This window comes from Danio rerio, chromosome 22, assembly GCF_052040795.2.
Source record: "Danio rerio strain M-AB ecotype USA chromosome 22, GRCz13ab, whole genome shotgun sequence".
In the NCBI taxonomy this organism is placed as follows: Eukaryota; Metazoa; Chordata; class Actinopteri; order Cypriniformes; family Danionidae; genus Danio; species Danio rerio.
This window is the reverse complement of record NC_141042.1, coordinates 42,189,303-42,208,651: the sequence shown is the minus strand read 5'-3', so window position 1 is coordinate 42,208,651 and position 19,349 is coordinate 42,189,303. Positions and strand designations below refer to the sequence as shown.

The 19,349-nt window shown below is 43.9% G+C and overlaps 2 protein-coding genes across 27 annotated transcripts in view; both read right to left on the bottom strand.

The window, feature by feature from the left end:
- The window catches only part of tasora (transcription activation suppressor a), a 35,502-nt gene extending 28,694 nt beyond the window's left edge, over positions 1–6,808 (bottom strand). The window contains exons 1-2 of the mRNA XM_087304668.1: positions 6,448–6,808; positions 1,840–1,985 (exon numbers count right to left, since the gene is read on the bottom strand). Of these exons, the coding sequence (XP_087160794.1) occupies positions 1,840–1,985; positions 6,448–6,676 (375 nt within the window). The 5' untranslated portion in view covers positions 6,677–6,808. The remainder of the gene's footprint in view (positions 1–1,839; positions 1,986–6,447) is intronic.
- Positions 6,809–11,405: 4,597 nt separating this feature from the next.
- arhgef3 (Rho guanine nucleotide exchange factor 3) overlaps positions 11,406–19,349 on the bottom strand; it is a 48,987-nt gene continuing 41,043 nt past the window's right edge. For 5 of the 26 annotated variants that reach the window (XM_087303177.1, XM_087303178.1, XM_087303179.1 and 2 more), the window contains 5 exon segments: positions 19,148–19,224; positions 17,804–18,061; positions 17,271–17,441; positions 16,635–16,821; positions 11,406–15,079 (listed from right to left, as the gene is read on the bottom strand). In XM_087303177.1, coding sequence (XP_087159303.1) covers positions 14,793–15,079; positions 16,635–16,821; positions 17,271–17,441; positions 17,804–18,061; positions 19,148–19,224 — 980 coding nt within the window. In that variant the 3' untranslated portion in view covers positions 11,406–14,792. 26 annotated transcript variants of the gene reach the window in all.

The following is a 19,349-nucleotide window of genomic DNA, read 5'->3' as shown; positions in this document are numbered from 1 at the left end:
AGGCATCCGGAGTAGGTCCAGCAGAGGTAGTCAGTCTGAGCTCTGAGGGGAAACATTAAGTCTCCGGCAGGCGAGAATCTAGCCGAACTGGTCCGAGTGTATTTTGCCATCTGGGTGGCTAGGCGTGTATCAGCAAACTAATAAAGCCCGAAAAAAGCCCTGAACTTAGCGAATAAACAGTGTTCCACCAGATCATGTATGTCAGAAACTGTAGTTTAATGCTGAACTCATTTTGTCATAGTAAAATAACACAGAAATCGAAAGCTCAGACGCGCTGCTTTGAGAAACTGTCAATCACAGCTGTCAATCACGATGACACGCCCAGCATTAAATTACTGCTAAAAACAAACTGTTTACAAAAATGAAGATCTGCACCTATTTCAGCACAATAACCAGTGCCTTAATCCACCAGAACCATCTTTCGGGACATTTTATTGCAAGTGTAATAATTTTTTTTATTTGGGCTCAAGTCTCCTTCATTAACACGGAGGAGGCGGGCTTTATGACTTGTACTGCAGCCAGCCCCCAGGGGGCGATCTAACGGCCGAGACCTTCACTCAAACGCAGGCTTGCGGCACACTTGGGTTAACGCTACTTGAAGAGCTGTTACTAGATGTGGATTCTACTGTGTGCTAAAGAATTAATGATCTTGATGATTCTACTGTATGTAAGAGAATTTCTATGCAGCTTTAAGAGGAAAGATGTTTAGTGTACCATTCTGATAAGATGCCTCCTAGAGAGCAAGACATCCTTGAAGTAGATAAGTATTCTTTGTGTGTGTGTGTGTGTGTGTGTGTGTGTGTGTGTGTGTGCTCTTCATAGCTGGAGACATGAAGACGAGCAGAATTACACTTTTGCTCATCCTGATCATAGAAACATCCTTCTGTTATGTCTGACCTTTGTATGCTTGACGCAGACGTAATCATCGGAGACACTGTTCAGAATTACACACACACACACACACACACACACACACACACACACACACACACACACACACACACACACACACACACACACACACACACACAGAGCCAAGTCTATCTGTGTTTCAACCAATCAGGTTAACGTGAAACGTTATTGACGTATGATAGTGTATAACTGTTGTTGATTTGAGATTGAAGCGAGCAAACTAACCTCTACTGGCATCTGCTGATAAATCTGCTCAACTCTCTTCAGTAAACTCTCTTTGAGTCTCTGACTCTGTCTCTTCTTCATCTGACACCTTGTAACACGAATAATGACCTGCTTAACACCATTTATCTTCTCTGTATTGTCCCACACGTAAGAAATAATCTGCAGGTAGACTACATGTGCAGTTTTAAAGTATTGCCTGTCGGTGATGTCTTGAACAGACACTTGGTTGTTAGAAATGATGGACAATGAGGAGCTGGCTTTTGGCACGGCACTCGAGAAAGAGGGCTGAAGGCTGATTTATCCGTCTGTGTGAAGCGCACAGGTATGCTTAAGCATCGGTGCAGCCTTCACATGGTCGCATATCCCTCGCCGTGGCTGACGGAAATGCGCATCTCTCAAATAATGTAATGTTCCCTAACTAATATTATCATCAGGACTGAGCAACAGTATATACAACAAAAGGTTTTAATAATTATTTTAAAGTCATTTTTAAATGCTTATAATTTAGGGGAGACTTTCTTTACCTGGAAATAATAACCAAAAGATTAAAGGTGTTAAAATGAAAGAGCACGGTGTAAAACAGCATGTGGCGTCATTCACCATGAGCTACGAGTGATAACAAGTGGATTACTGAGATCTTCATCCACCTCAGCCCAACACACGGAGTTAACAGCAAGCATAGTAAAAGAGTAAAGCCCTCACGTCTTTCTCCAGGGGTTCACTGTGGACGAGGCGAGGTTTGGAGTAAACGAACATCCCAGTGGAAGAGGAGTCCTTGTAACTGGAGGTGAGGATTTGCAGGATGTCTGAGAATTCTCTGGAGTCTGGAGACACAGTCTGGAACAGAGCTGTAAAGGCGGTGAGAAAAGCATCAGAACACAACACAAACACAACCCCCTCCATCACACAAACACATTTTAATCAATATATCTAAAGTGTTGATCATAGTATTCTGCTGTTGCAGGTTGCTCTGATAGTGGCCTCCAGCTCTTCTGCAGTGTTGGGTCTGGCATATGGCGTCTTCCTCTTCATAGGTTTTCAATGGGGTTAAGGTCAGGCGAGTTGCAGGCCAATTGAGAACAGGGATAGCAGGTACTGGTAGCTTCGGCACTGTGTGAAGTCCTGTTAGAAAATGACATCTGCATCTCTATAAAGTCGGTCAGCAGCAGGAAGTGCTCTAAAACGTCCTGGTATAGAGCTGCGTAGACCTCAGAAAACACAATGGAGCAACACCAGCAGATGGCATGGCACTGGAAATCATCCCCGACTGTGGGAACTCCACACTGGACTTGAAGCTATATGGATTGTGTGCCTCTCCTCTCCTCCTCCAGACTCTGGCACCCTGATTTCCAAAGGAAATTTACTTTAATCAGGGAACATGACTTTGGAGCACTCAGCAGCAGTCCAGTCATTAGCCCAGGCGAGACGCTTCTGATGCTGTCTGTTGTTTAAGGATTGTGGCAGCTGAAGGCCATGTCTTGCATTCATCAGTGCGCAGTGGTTCTTGAAGCACTGACTCCAGCTGCAGTCCACTCTTTGTGAATCTCCCGCACGTTTATGAATGGGTTTTGTTTCATAATTTCCTCCAGGGTGGGATTATGCATGTTGCTGTGCACTTTTTTCCACTGAATCTTTTCCCTCCCTTCACCTCTGTATTAATGAGCTCTGTGAGCAGCCCGCCTTTTCAGAAAGACCTGTTGGCTGTTTCTCATTCTGCACTCTTCAGCGATCTCACGTCCTCGTATAACATCTGCCAAAGTTCAGTTCAAATACTCAAGACCGCGAGAACAGAGGACGCGAGAAAATACCCGGATGTGTTCTTGATATCGAGGACGCACTGATGCAGACTGAACTCGCTCTAGAAGTTCCAGAAGTCATTGTGACTGAAGGTGGGAAGCGCAGCCTTTTGTACAGGGTTATGATTAACGTTCAGAGATGTATAACTGATTTACCTCAGGAGTTTCCCTAAATGAAACGGTGAATATAAACATCAGCATGGACATCTTAATGAAGAAACACATCAGGCTGTTTATTTGCTGAAATTCACATTAAAGTCTGTTTATTTAACTCGTGCAGTGTATATTTGTAAGATCTGTATGCATTGTATATATTGTGAAAAGGGGAACGCAATCACTCGTTGTATGAGTGCTGTAATGTTCAATAATCTCAGCATGTCATTTCTCAGGATGCGTTCTCTGTTCTCGCGGTCTCCTGAGTTCTCCTAAGCACACCTGGCAAGACTGCTCTCCACAAGAACGCAAGTCCGTTCTCTGCGTTCTCAGAACTGAGAAACAGCCTTCATGTCTTGCTCTTCTTGTTGTTGCGCGTCCCGCTGGCGCAACTGTGAGCAGGACAGCAAGTCTTTGTGATGATTCAGGAGCTACGGTATCCAGTGTAACGTCAGCATACCACCAAGAAGGATGAACCACATCCAACACGAGTAACTGTGGGTGCGAGAGGAAGCGGATGAGGAAGAGGATGTCTAGGTGCCGACCCAGACTGCATCCAAAAGCCACAACTGCCCGACTCACTGCAGAATTTACCCTGCACCTCAACTCTCAAACTGTTTCCACCTGAAATGTTCGTCGGGAGCTCCACATGGCCGGGCTGTTCAATGCAGGTTTAATAGTGCTAGATGCATAAATCCAGGGCTGTGAATAATGTCAAGCATGTACTGTCCTCTGATGAGCCCACCTTTACTGTCTCTCACATCCAGGAGAGTTACAGTGTGGAGAAGCCCCAAAGAAGCGTACCCGCCAGGCTGCCGATGCCGAGACTGAAGCATGGGGGTGTGTCAGTGATGTTACTATAACACGGCATTCCCTGGGCCAGGCATGTCCAAACTCGGTCCAAAAGCCCAATCAGACACACCTGGGCAAGCTTTTACAAGGCTTTCTAGAAACATCCTTGCAGCTGTGTTGAGGCAAGCTGCAGGTAAATTCTGCAGGACACCGGCCCTCCAGGACCGAACTTTGGACAGCCCTGCCCTAATACTTGTACTAGTAGGTCGCGTCACTGCCAAGAGCTACCCAACCATTCTGGAGGACCACGGGCACCCAGATCTAAACATTATTAAGCCACTGTAGGAAGGTTTGGAGGAGCGAGTTAAGAGTTTTCCTCCACGAGCATCACACAGTGACCTGGCCATGATTCTGCAAGAAGAATGACTCAAAATCCATCTGGCCACTGAGCAGGACGCCCAGGACGAATTGATGCTGTATCGGCCTCAAGAGGAGGCCCTACACCAGGGCTGGGCAAACTCGGTCCTGCAGGGCTGATGATGTCCTGCACAGTTTAGCTCCAACTCTAATCAAACACACCTGCTTATAGATCATAGTGATCTTGGAGACACTGATTAGCATGTTCAGGTGTGTTTGATTAGTGTCGGAGGTAAACTGTGCAGGACACCGGCCCTCCAGAACCGGGTTAGCCCACCCCTGCCGCACACCATACTAATGATGATGTAAAACCAGCCGTTTCAGTTTCACTGTCCACCCCTGTACATTCTTAATACAAAAGCGGTTATGAGATGAACACACTAGATTTGACTAATAAGACAAGCTTTATTATTGATGTTAAGTGTTCATTTCTTCTTTCTTGTCGGCTTAGTCCCTTTATTCATCCGGGGTCGCCACAGCGGAATGAACCGCCAACTTATACAGCAAGTTTTTACGCAGCTGCAACCCATCTATGGGAAACAGATGTTAAGTGTTGTTAATATTATTATTAATGTCTTGAAACGGACATGCAGATATCCTCACTGAACACAGACCCAGCAGAGCACTCAGACAATAAGGATCAAGTATCTCAGAAATTCCCAGAGCTCATTCACAGCAGAGCGCCACTGTGCTGCTGGAATCTGGACTCAGCGTCCAGGACTGATCAGATGTGCTCCAACATTAGCTGTGCTGCGTCCATAACCCTGCACTATTTACATCTTTCTTTCCTTTCTCCCTTTCTTCATTGCTTTTGAACACATTTTTATTCTGTTTTGAAGATTTTTTTTATTATTTGTTATTTTTATTTCTTAAATTTGTTGTATTTTGTTTCTTTTATTCAGTTTTTAATTTCTCTTGTGTGTGTGTGTAATGTGCTATATGAATAGTCTTGCATTGATTGACATACGATATGAGTTTGATTAAATCAAATAACTGTAAATGTCCAATGCTTCAAATGTTCTGCTCATCAACAAACCATTTGTTTGATCAAAATGAGTGACGTCATCAATGTGTGACATCATGTTAAACTCGCTTACATCAGAATAAAGCAGTGCGCTGCACATAAACAACACAGCGCTGCTGCTGTCTGCAGGAGTTCTGTATTTAGGCTGGATCTGTTAACAACCAAGACAAACAGTTTAACGTCAACACAACACATGTGCTGCAATTAACACTCTAAACTGCTTACAAACGGCATTAAAATAATGTTGTTTTTTAATCTTTGAGGGTTTTAATAAACACATTAATGCAAGTTTGAAATGTTTAAAAACAACTTTCACTTATTACAATTATTTACTGCAATGACAAATATTGCGGGCGACGCAGTGGCGCAGTAGGTAGTGCTGTCGCCTCACAGCAAGAAGGTCTCTGGTTTGAATCTCGGCTGGGTCAGTTGTTGTTTCTGTGTGGAGTTTGCATGTTCTCCCCGTGTTGGCGTGGGTTTCCTCCACAGTCCAAACATGTGGTACAGATGAACTGGGTAAGTGCGTAGTGTATGAGTGTGTGTGGTTTTTTCCCAGAGATGGGTTGCAGCTGGAAGGGCATCCGCTGCATAAAAGTGTGCTGGATAAATTGGCGGTTCATTCCGCTGTGGCGACCCCGGATTAATAAAGAAAACTAAGCTGAAAAGAAAATAAATGAATATTCCTTTAACAACACATTTAACTAAGGATTTAAACAATAAAACGTTTAAGAAACACAGCTTTTAAAATAGTTCTTTCGTCATATTTTATCCAAAATTAATAATTCTACGCAATTCTGAGCTCATGGAAATACCCCAGATGTCCCTCCTTTGTACCCCAGGTGACATAACGGGTGTGGCAGATCAACCTGTTACCTGAGTGTACGTAAACACACACAAACACACTGTATCGCATGTTTCTATCGTCATCCACGGGCTAATCTCCATGTGTCATGGACCTGCAGGGCTGCCAATCTAAAGCGCACTGCTGGGACAGACAGAGCCCCGGCCGCTCGGCGCGCGTGTGATGGGCAGAGCGGGTTGTGTTGAGACCTCGCTACATTCTGAGCGCCAGAGTGAGTGCGCTCACTCCAACTTAACGGAAAAAACAAACAAAGGGGGCCTGCGCACCTCTCTTTTCTCTGCTCTTCCGGGGGATGTGGAAGTTCAGTCGCGGTTGTTTTTCGGCTGGCTTTGCGGCCCGTGAGCCGCTCTTGACCCGTCTCTCTTCACCGGGACCGTCCGAACATCCATACTCTTCCTCCGTGGCGCCATTTTGGCTCCATGAAGGCGCAGCAGGATTGTCTTTCTCCGTGTTGCCGTGTTTCTCTTCTCGATGCTCCATCGCCGCTTTATTCATGAGCTCCAGGCATGAGTGGACATGGATTCTCCTGGCAGCGCTGCATGCAGCGTAGGGTTTGTGTCTGCTGTGTTGAACGCGCCTCACATAAACACACACTCATGTACATGCCCACTCACTCCCGCAGTGTGTGTGTGTGTGTGTGTGTGTGTGTGAACAGATCGCAGCAGCGCCGCCCAGCGGCTCCATCATGACACTGCTCGATGATGTCAGCCGAGCAGGCATCAATGCTGAACGGTTAATATAATTTCCCTGCTGTTGTGTTCACATAAAGACGTTTATACTGTGATTAAGGCCATACCTAATGGCCTCCTCGTTTAATAAAATGCCACTTGTCATTTGAAGTGATTATTTAAAAAAGAACCACAGTTTTAGTTGAAGATAAATGCATTTACGACATAAAATGTAGGAATAAAATATTAGAAATGCGTTTGAGTCGAAGAAAAGAGTCACTCCGAGGGGAAATGTCTTTAAAATTCTCTAATAGATCAAATTAATTGGGAAAAGCTTGGCTCTTGCCTTACAAAAGTTGTTCCCAACAAAGTTAAAGAGTTAAATGTAAAAGTTTAGCGCAATATCCACCGCACAGAGGAGACTGTCTGACTCACACCGTGTCTTCTGGAACTCAAGCATCCAATCGATTGATCATCTTTATCTCAAATGCCCTCATGGTGATGTGTTTTGGTCAGATTTATCCCACTGTTTTCATCAAAATGATATATTTGTGAGATGTAAAAGTGGTTGGAAGAACTTTCGCTGTTGTATGAAGCACAGCGCCGTGGTCAGACTCAAAGCAGGCGGCTTCTGCTGGTCTGATGAGAAAGTTCCTGATTATTTGGATTTCTATCAATGTTGGTAGCTGTGGCTCAGTGGTTAGCACTGTTGTCTCACAGCAAGTAGGTGGCAGGTTTGAGTCCCTCCTGGGTCAGTTGGCATGTGGAGTTTGCATGTTCTCTCCATGTTGGCGTGGGTTTCCTCCACAGTCCAAACACATGCGCTATAGGGGAACTGATCAACTAAACTGGCCGTAGTGTATGAGTGTGAGTGTGTGTATGGGTGTTTCCCAGTACTGGGTTGCAGCTGGAAGGGCATTAAAACATGCTGGAATAGTTGGGGGTTCATTCCGCTGTTGTAACCCCTGATAAATCACAGATAAAGCCGAAGGAAAATTAATGAATGAATGATTGTAAAGGGACAGTCCACCCAAACCTTTAAATGTACTCGCTATTTACTCTCCGTCAAGTGGTCAGACAGCTTTATGAGTATAAAATTGGAAACCTGTAACCATTGACTTCCATGGCTGGAATAACCAACGCGATCTCACCACAATGCGTAACCTTTTGATTTAGTGGCCAGTTTGTATGAATTCGTATTTGATACAGTTTAGTATGATTTGCTGATCACCCAATGACGGTTGTGGTTAGGGGCGGGGTTAAGTGCCACGCCTCCTTTTTAAAATCGTACAATGTCATATGACTGAACTCGTACGAATGAATCACTAAACTGGCAAAACAAAAAATACTTACGTTTCCTCGTGAGATCAGGCTGGGAAAAACAATACTAGGAAGTCGCTGCTGACAGGTTTCCAGCATTCTTCAAAATATCTACTTTTGTGTTCAAAACAAGAAAGAATCCCATAGAGGTTTGAAGCCAGCCAATGGAGTGTAGATGATGACAGAGTTAAAATTTAGGGGTGAACTAGTCTTTCAAGGTGTCCTTGTGTAACCCTGCGGGTTCAACACCACCCAGCCCGCTCCAAGCTGGTTTCGAAACAGCAACCTTTTGCATGGGAGTCAATTGCTCTACCAAGGAGGCTAAAGACCACAACCGCGAGTGTCAATCACTAGAGCACCTTTAGAGGTCAGAGGAGTGACACTAGTTCTGGGATACTGTACTATTACAATTGATCACGCAACTAACCTGCATTTTAACCCCAACCACATATGAGCTAATTAATTTGACTCAGTTGTTAAATGGATAAGACACCTTAAATCAAAGTGTCACCTGAATATCCGTCAGTCATATTGTCTTAGATGTTTGGAAGATGTAATTAGGAATGTCTCCCGGGGATCATTACCTTTAAACAGATGGTCTGAGAGAGCTACACTTATCATCTGTTATTGTTCTCCATCCTCATCTGTGTGTGTGCGTAATTATCCATATGCACACACGACCTGATTCTGCTGTGAGGAGGGGCGTCGCCCAGGGGCCCTGTCACTGTCAGGGGGACGCCAGAGAAAAACACCTGAGACGAGTGTCTTCTTCAGAGGATAAACACAGCGAGACGCTTCAGCCATATGCCAGACCTGTGATTGCATCATCAACAGTCAGAATGCTCCTGAAGGAGTTCAATCTCAGCACACTCTGCTCTTACTAATATGGAGAAAATGTGTCTGATACTTTACCTGCAAATACAAATGAATCATTTTTAGGCTTACACTTTCAATAGGAAAAGAAAATGATGCAGAAAAAAAGATTCAGTCTTATTTAAAGGTTCAGGGTCAGAGCATGAGGTGTGTCGTGCATTGAAGAGGACTAATCTTGTTCTTTACTTATTATTCAAACACTGTTATCATCCAAACATATATTAAACTGCACAATACTGAATTTTAAATACACTTTTTGAACTATTAAGAGAATATATTATAATTCTGTAACACTATATATTCCTATTTCACTGTAATTAAACACTGTTACCATGAAACTAATGAGGCAGCGGTGAATAAATAAAGCAGACTGCAAATAATCTCACACATCCCCAAAGTTTTGAATGGCAGCATGTGCAATCAAGGGTTTACAGAGGAACACGCACACACACGCACGCGCGCACACACACACACACACATATATATATATACATATATATTGAAAGGTAGTGTAGTGATAGTCAAATAGGAGTGGAGTAAATAGAGTTGAATGTTCTCCCCATCTGGATCCCGGCGGTCCTCATTATGAATGTGATCGGCTGCACTGGAGAAACACTAGCGGGACTCAGCACTCCCAGCTCATTATTTTCCATTGTATAAAGATAAACAGTAAGTAAACATGCTAAGCTGAAGTCAAACTTCACACCTCTGCATCAAAACACTTCTGAAAGAGGAGAGTATTTTATATCCACAGAGATTATATTAAAAGCAAGAGTGTGTGTGTGTGTGTGTGTGTGTGTGTGTGTGTGTGAGTGAGCATTAACGAATAAAAAAAATATTGATGTAAAAAATGGAAACAAAAACATGACAGATTTGATTACTATTTAAATAATTAAAAACTTTCTGACATGCGGATGAACAGTGCGGCTGTGCATTTACATTGTTACGATGCATTTCTTTGACGAGTCTTTAAAACAATATGCAAGCTAGCTACAACCTCATTCAGGATACGTACCCCTGAATACATTTCAGAAGAGCATTAAACACGTCTTTTGTGCCATACACGCCTGCTGTTCTCACATAAATCCACCAGAGGCCGCTGTGTACGCTTTTTAAGATCTCAAATTTCTTCTGCGAGTGCCATACGCGCCTGCTGTTTTTACATAAATCCATAGGAGGCCGCTGTCGAGTGACCAATCAACTCACCCTCCTCCTTCCCTAAACCCAACCAACAGTGTTGTCAAAAGTGATCCAGAAAGAAAGCCGTCGCAGCAGCCTGAGGCTCATTCTGGAAACAGCCCTATAGACGTTTCATTGTTTTGTGAAAGGGCCACACTTTTTGAGATCTTACATTTTCCTCGCGAGTGCCATTCATGCCTGCTATTCTGACGTAAATCCACTAGAGGTCACTAGTGACTGACTGTTTGACTGACCGGATGACTGACCCACCCTCCCCCTTCCCTAAACCCAAATAATTTTATTAGTTGACCCACCCGCCCACCCGCTTCCCTAAACCCTCAACAATTTACAAAAGCAATCCAGAAAAAGCAAAGCCCTCGTCTGATTTATAGCACATTCTCACGCTGCTATTTACTTGTTTATTTGATTGTTTAGATTCTGTTTTTGTCTTAGCTGATTTCTGGAACCGCTCCTCACCAGACTCGCACCCTGACGTCGTGGTTAACTCCTCTCTGCGTCTCAAGTCCACCGACATACATGGCGAGCTAAAGGGACAAACAGGCTACAGTGGGAAAGCCGCCTATACAGAGGTAAACGGTCAGCTGATCAGTGTAAACAAAGGAGAGGCATCATACCATGTGCAGCGAGCCACTGGGCAAACTGGTCTCGGCAGAAAAGTCATCCATGCAGGGGTAAGCAGTCAGCTGGTAAGCATGAACAGAAATGGGGTCATACCGCCTCATAGCGTTCATTTTGTAGACGATATACAGCCATCCGTTCCTCTGGCTACATAATTCCCCATCTCAGAAATGTATATGAGGGAACGTTTCAGAACTCTTCTGAAAAACCAGCCTAGGTTAGTTTGGTGGTTTTAGCTGGTCGACCAGCCTGGTTTTAGAGGGGTTTTGGCCATATCCAGACTGGTCTTAGCTGGTCAGGCTGGAAAATGACCAGCTAAATCTAGCTAAAACCAGCTTAAACCAGGCTGAAGATCAAGCTGGATTAAGCTGGTAATTTTCCTGCCTGACCAGCTAAGACCAGTCTGGATATGGCCAAAACCCCTCTAAAACCAGGCTGGTCGACCTAAAACCAGCCTAGACTGGTTTAAGCTGGGTTTTTCCGCAGGACACGAGCCCATGTTGGCTAATTCAGGCTAATTTGAGTCAATAAAATCAAAACAAATGTAGATTTGACACATTTTATTTGGGTTTCTTCATTGTGTTGCACACTATTGAAAATACTCCAGTTATTAAACATACATTTACATCCCAATTTACCATCTGGCTCTTCCAAATCCCTCTCTTCACATCATTTCTGATTTCCAGAGCTGAAGATCCTTTTAATAGCAACCGTATAGATCCACTACACAAGGTAGATCAGGTGAAAAACAAACCATGAATAACCCTCTGACAGACTCCCGGACCACACTGGAGATGAGGAGTTTAAAAAAAACAGAGTAAAGAGGATTTGGATAGTTTCAAACCGAGTAAACCTGAGCAAACAGAAACAGCAAACACTTTCGTTTATGAGTGGCGAAGGCGGTTTTCTTTGTCTGTCTGCACACACAAAACACGATGATGCCACGGCAGAGCGTTTCCAGTGAAGCTACAGTGTATTCCTCCAGGAGAGGTGACCAGACACAGCTCCACAGGCTCAAAGTCAATCAGACTCCATCTAAAGCACATGTCTGACAGTCAACATCAAATCAGAGTTTTAACTCCTCAGTCATACATGACAATAGTAAACACAGCAAGAATGCACTCCAGGGGTTTGGCATCAACAAAACAAACACTGATAATACTTTACTTAAACATGGTATTCCTGAGACTGACCTTTATACTGTAACCTACTCATGCAGCTTCCCTATGATGGACATCTCCAGCCTCCGGCGCCTGGACTGCAGCTCTGCACAAGACATTTGTCCAGAGGAGACATGGTGGAGCCCAGCTGAGCCTGCTCTCTCTGCAGGTTTTTATATTTCACTTTGGTCAACTGGGGAAGTTTTTCCTCTCCGCTGTCGCCGCTGGCTTAGCATGGGTCAGGATCATGGATGGATTTGCTGTTCAGTGTTTGGACTCTCAGCAGTGAATATTAAACCACACTGAATTCATTAGTACAGCGCTTTTACAATGTAGATGGTGCCAAAGCAGCTTCACATAGAAGATCATAGTGAATGTAAACAGTGGAGTTCAGTATTTAGTGTTTCAGTTCAGTTCAGTTCAGTTCAGTTCAGTTCAGTGTGGTTTAATAATCACTACTGAGAGTCCAAACACTGAACAGCAAATCCATCCATGCGCAGCTCCACAGATCCTGAAAGCCAGTGGTGAAGATCATACTACTCAGCTCGCATACTGACTTTAGTGCACTATATAGTATGGAGGTGTGTGATTTCGGTAGAATGGTGGCGCAATGGGTAGCACAATCACCTCACAGCAAGAAGGTCTCTGGTTTGAGTCTCGGTTGGGTCAGTTGGTGTTTCTGTGCGGAGTTTGCATGTTCTCCCGTGTTGGCATGGGGTTCCTCAGGGTGCTCCGGTTTCCCCCACAGTCCAAACACATGCGCTATAGGAGAACTGGGTAAGCTAAATAGTCTGCAGTGTGTGTGTGTGTGTGTGTGAATGAGTGTGTATGGGTGTTTCCCAGTGATGGGTTGTGGCTAGAATGGCATTCACTGTGTAAAACATATGCTAGAATAGTTATCGGTTCATTCCGCCGTGGCATCCCCTGATTAATAAAGGGAATAAGCCGGAAAGAAAATGAGTGAATGAGTGTGTGATTTCGGACGCAGCTTCTGTCTTGTCATCTTTATTCTGTTGACTATATATACATTAGTGTTCCTGATTGTTTATATATATGTATTGTTATATACAGAGGATGTTTCTGGTGTTCAGTGGTTTGGACTGTATACTGCTGTGTTTGAGTGATTGGTCATTTTAAATAGGAATTTCAATGTTATACATGTTTTATCCATAAAAGACTGCGTCCCAGAGCTAAGATTAGCTGGTTGACACACACATCCATCTGTATTTTATTACGAAAATGACCTTATTCCACCAAGAAATCTCCAGATGGCTGCTGTGTTCAACAGCAGGAGGGGGAGCGTTCAGGTTCTGCAGTGTTCACACTGATAGATCCAACATAGGCTCATTCTGAAAATGTACCCCTGTACACAAATCTGGAGATCCTGAAATATGTAGCCAGAGGTGCGTATGGCGAATGCTACAGGGTGGTTTGACACCATTCCCTTTCGCTCCAGCTGACCGATTACCTTCATATGGATGGCTTTCCTGCTGTTTGCCAAGTGGCTTGCTGCATATGTCAGCAGATGAGATGACCGTGATGAAGGAGTTGGAGTCTGGTGAAGAACAGCTCCAGGAAAACAGGTAAAACTGAAGCCAAAAAATAAAATAAACAAGTAAATAACAGCATTAGAATGTAGTAAGATCTGAAAACGTGGTACAAATCAGGCTGCTTCTTTTTCTGGATTGCTTTTGAAAACACTGTGGGTTGGGAGGAGGGTGGGTCAGTCGATTGTTCAGTCACTCGACAGCGGCCTCTGGTGGATTTACGTGAGAACAGCAGGCATGAATGGCACTTGTGAGAGATATTTGAGATCTGAAAAAGCGTACACAGCGGCCTCTGGTGGATTCACGATAACAACAACTACAAAAAACGTAGCTCCTGCGAGGTATTTGGTGCTCTCCAGAAATCTATACAGGGGTACATATCCTGAATGAGCCGGTGTTGGATGTGAGAGGAGGACACACAGCAGGACTGTGTGGCTCACAAACACTCGCGAGAAGAGATGAGAAACTAACTGTGGACCATGATCCAGACTGGATATGGATATGGCAATAAGTATTAATCATTTGCGATTGAAATGCTCTGATTCGCAGTGAAAGGGCAGAGATGTTGGAGGTCTGGAGTGGAATAAACAGTGCTGCAGTGTGCGGCTGCTCCAGCTAGTGTGTCCTCTTGGTGTCTGCTCTGTGTTCCAGTAAAGCTTCTTTATTTGGAGATTGTGGTGTATAACTCCTCCCCGCTGTGCTCCATCTTCCTCTCTCATTGGCTGTAGGTCATGGCCAGTGTGTTTATTGGTCAGAACTCATTTCACACAGGATGATTTTCAGGTCCAGATTTTTAGTATGATAAGCAGCATGTCTGCCATTCTCTCAGATCACATCTATGAAGAATCCCGCTGTGTGACTGCCGCTCGTCTGAATGAGCACCCATTTGCCTCAGATGACAAGGTTTTGGCTGCAATTACATGAAACCTGCCAGCGGGTGAAAGCCAGCTGAAATCTTGCAATGTGAACTCGGCATGAGACACTTATTCCTCATCTGAGATCATGAAGAAGCTGTGCTGAAACTGCAGTGTTCAAGTTCAAACCACTGAAGTGCACTGGGTTGAGGAAGATCCTCTGCTTTCCTCCAAAACCTGAGGATATTTCTATTCTCAAATCATCAACTGATCCTTTAGGAAACTGCAGACAGAGAAGTGCTTCCTGAATGGCTATTTCATCACACAATAGTGTACAGGACCGCAGGTTTAGCAGAAGCACAGCGCAGCGTTCACTCTCTCACAGGGCTGATGGGGATGTCTGCGAGCTCCATTTGTGGGTATTCAGAGCTGGAATCCTCCATGGTGTCCATCATGTTCGAGTCCGAGCAGTCGTTATGCTGCCTCTCTCTGTCCATCTGCGGGCTTCGGGGTGGCTCTGATTCTGCAGATCCCACTGCTTCTTTCGCTTGTCGAATGCAGTTGAGCCACTGTTGTTTGTTGAAGGTGTCGCTGGCCTGGAAGCAGTGCATCTGCGTTTGTCCTCCACAACGAAACATCACCCGGAAAAAGTTCTTGGCTAGATCAACAGAAACAGAGATGGGTGTTTAGGCATGCAGAGCTCTCTAAAGTATTCACAACATTTTATTATCAGGCCATGTTAGGGTAGGTCACAGGTGTCAAACTCTGCAAGGGCTGCAGCGCTAACCCTAATGAAACACACCTGATCAGACGAATGGAGTGCTCCAGGCTTGTCTGATAGCTACAGATTGAGGTTGACACCCCTGTGTTTGGTCATTACTTTGTTCACTAGGAGAACTGGTGAACAATAACTGACGATGGACCACTGATGATGTGGAAAATAATGGGAATTTAATGGAAAATATCAACGTCTAATGATGTTACAGCTTGATGTTGTGTTGACGTTACCACACGTTGAATTTTGATTGTCATATCTGATGAATAGATGTCAGTATTTGATGTTAATATGCTGGTGGTTTAAGATGTCGGCTCGACGTTGAATTTGTCACTTTCTAACAGCCTAAAATCAACCAAATATCAACGTCATCATTGATCATCAAAATAACGCTGTCCTTGACTACACACTGAAATTTGCTCACCTGACATCACGACCTAAATCCAACCTAATATTAACGTCTGATGATGTTGTGGCCTGCTGGTTTCTAACACAGAGAGTCTTCTGTTGTGTTTTGCTGTGATTTTTGACTGTTGTAGCTGTGTAATAACTGAATTCATAGTAATATGCAATATGGAGCTGTAATGCAGTCGAAACCTGCCGGAACTACTTTAGCTGTCTGAAAATAACAGCACCTTAGAATGCTTATCAGCCAATCAGAATCAAGCAGTATAAAGTGGCGTTCACACTGAGGACGATAACTATATTCATTCATTCATTTTCTTGTCGGCTTAGTCCCTTTATTAATCCAGGGTCACCACAGCGGAATGAACCGCCAACTTATCCAGCAAGTTTTTACGCAGTGGATGTCCTTCCAGCTGCAACCCATCTCTGGGAAAACGATAACTATATATATAGCAATAACTATAGCTGTGACAACGTCAGCAAACAATGAGTCTATTTTTAGTTTATGCTTTTCTTTTTGGGCGGTTCATCCCGCTGTGGCGACCGCAGATTAATAAAAGGACTAAGCTCAAAAGAAAATTAATGAATGGATGCTATTCTTTTTGCATTACCTCTTGTAACCAGCAGATGTCCTCAGAGTGCTCGATCTCTAGTGCATCTGAATCCAGCTTAATCAATCTAATCAATGAATTTTTTTAAAACATGGTTATGTTCTTTATTTTAGAGAGTATGAACACTTCTGCTTTCAACTGTGTATATATATATATAATGCTATGTTCATTCATTCATTTTGTTTTCGGCTTAGTCCCTTTATTAATCTGGGGCCACCACAGTGGAATGAACCACCAGCATATGTTTTACGCAGCGGATGTCCTTTTAGCTGCAACCCACCACTGGAAAACACTCACACACACACTCATTCACACTCGTACACTATTGCCAGTTTAGTTGATTAATTCCCCCATGGTGCATGTGTTTGGACTGTGGGGGAAACACAGAAATGTGAATGCTTCCGGGTTAGTGTTGGACTCACTCCGTTCATTGTTGCTGAAGGCTCCTCTGATGGATCCACCGACTCGCATCTCTCCGTCCTGCAGGTCCTCCCACTCCAGGTCTCTCACAGGAATGGGTTGCCGGTAAAGCTGATACCACAGCTGCTCATTGTGGCTAATCGCCCGCGTGATCACCAACACGTCCTGGAACAGGAACACGTGCAGCTTCTGCAGCAGACAGACACAGAGAGAGATCTTTGGGTTTATTGTGGAGTTCTTCAATAATGTTTGACACATTTATTCACTCTGCAAACGTCTGTTGAGCTGGACAGTTGCCTGTTAATGACAACACTTTTAAATGCACTTGTTGGTGTTTAGCTCGGGTGCAACAATGCTTTTATTTTTAACCAGGCAGTTCTATTGTCTGGAGAGTACCAGAAATACAGCTTTTGCATCTCTATCTGATCACATAGCAAATAAAACAGCATGAAAGTGTTGTCAAAAAGAAAAAAGAGAGATTGACCACACTATACTGCTGAAAACACGCCACACACACTCTAAAGCTATGGCTACATAATGTGCGCTCTCCAGAATCATATACAGGGCTACATATTCACAATGAGCCCGTGTTAAACAAACCCAGACCCAAAGAAAGGACGAATGAGGGAAGCTCTTACAACTCCTCTGTTGTTCTTGAGTTCTCCGTGGCAGATGAGGATCCGTGAGCTCTCGATCAGCAAGTCTCTCTGGCCACTTTCCAGATACAGTAAGCGCTCTTTATAGTAGCGGCACTCCGACTCGCCCGTCTGTGTGTTAATACCGGCCACGATGCTCTGGATCATGTTAATCTGTAGAGGTCAAAGAGCAAGTTCAAATGATTGTCATACAGTAGGATATTGACACACAGTGCGTGTATCACCAGGGCGTTTACTGTAAAACATGGATGTCAGCGCTTATATTTTGCTGTATTTTTTCGGTGTATGAATGTAGTTTGTAATGAAATCTATCCATGATTGTACAGTATTATTATGACTATCCTATTACTTGAATTTAATTAAACTGTTTGTTTTATTTTATACATTATAGCTAATATGGTTGAAATAAATACATGTAAGCTGCCATTTCTGCAATATTTAGAAATATATGTTGCATATATTTAGTGTATGTGAAGTGTACACATGAGCTTGTATGTCACTGGCAGCACACTCACAGCTTCATCCAGGTGCTGGCGGTCGGGGTGCTCATTGGGTGTGTGTTTGAGGATCTCTCGCAGTAGCAGTGGGTATTTGACCAGTCGACTGCGCGGAATGTCCAGGAAGTTCCAGAGGTCCAGTTTTCGGCTAAAGGGTGATTCCAGACAGCGCTGAAGAAAGTCATGCACCCGATGGTCCTGCTTCTTATGGTCCAGCAAGGCTTTCGCTGCTACCTGGTTACCACAGTAGCTGTTGTAGGTTTCAAGACAAGGGAGCTGCGGTGAGAAACAAACAGAGGTGTGCTTGTGTCAAGCTCACGATGGGTCACTTTCCCACACACATGAGCTCCAACAGTGATCAAACACCCACCAGATGGGTATGATGGAACGAGCGGGGTTAAACTCTGAAGTGTTGGCCCAGCAGGATTTCTTTTATTAATTTTTAAATTTGAGGAAAGAGAACAGTTTATTTTTTATAATTAATTAGTGCATGAGTGTGCGAGAGATCTGCAGAGTGGATGATCAACATCAGCAGCCTGAGGGATCAAGACATCTGTGCTGCCCATTACATTACAAACCACAGGAGAGGGACAATTCTCCAGCAGGATAGCGCTCCTGCTCATACTTCAGCCTCCACATCAAAGCTCCTGAAGGTCAAGCTGCTCCAGGATTGGCCAGCCCAGTCACCAGACATCAACATTATTGAGCTGATGAAGGAGGAGGTGTTGAAGATGAACACAAAGACTCTTGATGAACTCTGGGATCCTGCTGAAGCTTTCTTCTTCATTCCAGATGACTTTATTAATCAGTGATGTGAGTCATGTCAGAGATGTATGGATGCAGTCCTCCAAGCTCATGATGGAGTCAGACACAATATTCATTCTGTCTCCACTGCAGCAGGACTTTATATTCTATACTGGACATTATTTCTGTTCAGTGATGACACTTTAGTCTGAGCAGAGTCAGACCGCACTGTCCTCATCAAATCAGTCAACATCAAGACATGATCAGAGTTATTGAGCTCAAATCAGCAAAATCTAGAAGCCTTTCATAGACACACTTCATCATCAAATCATCAACTAGAAGTCCTAGTGTGTTCCTAAATATTGGATAGACGATGTATACACACTTAAAAGTACACACACACACACACACACACACACACACACACACACACACACACACACACACACACACAGAAAGTATGTATTTTATATCAGAGTAAAACCGGCTCTGACTTCAGCACACTATTCCAGACTGTAAATCTGTCCTATTCACGATTTTAAAGATGTTCCTCTTTCTTCAGATGGAGAGAGCTGCATAGAGGGCTGAAACTGTAGCATGGCAGTGAGATGATCTTACCCAGTTGACTAGAATATGGCCCATATGATCAGTCGAGCCGTCCGGATTCCTGACGTCTCGCAGGCGACTCAGCAGATCTACAGGATTAGAGACAAAGCTTGGGTCTTTATGCCACTGTTTTCATGTGCCACATTGATAAGAGTTTTGCTTATGATAAATGTTTCCACACTGTACACACACCAGGATTATCGTTTATATTTTG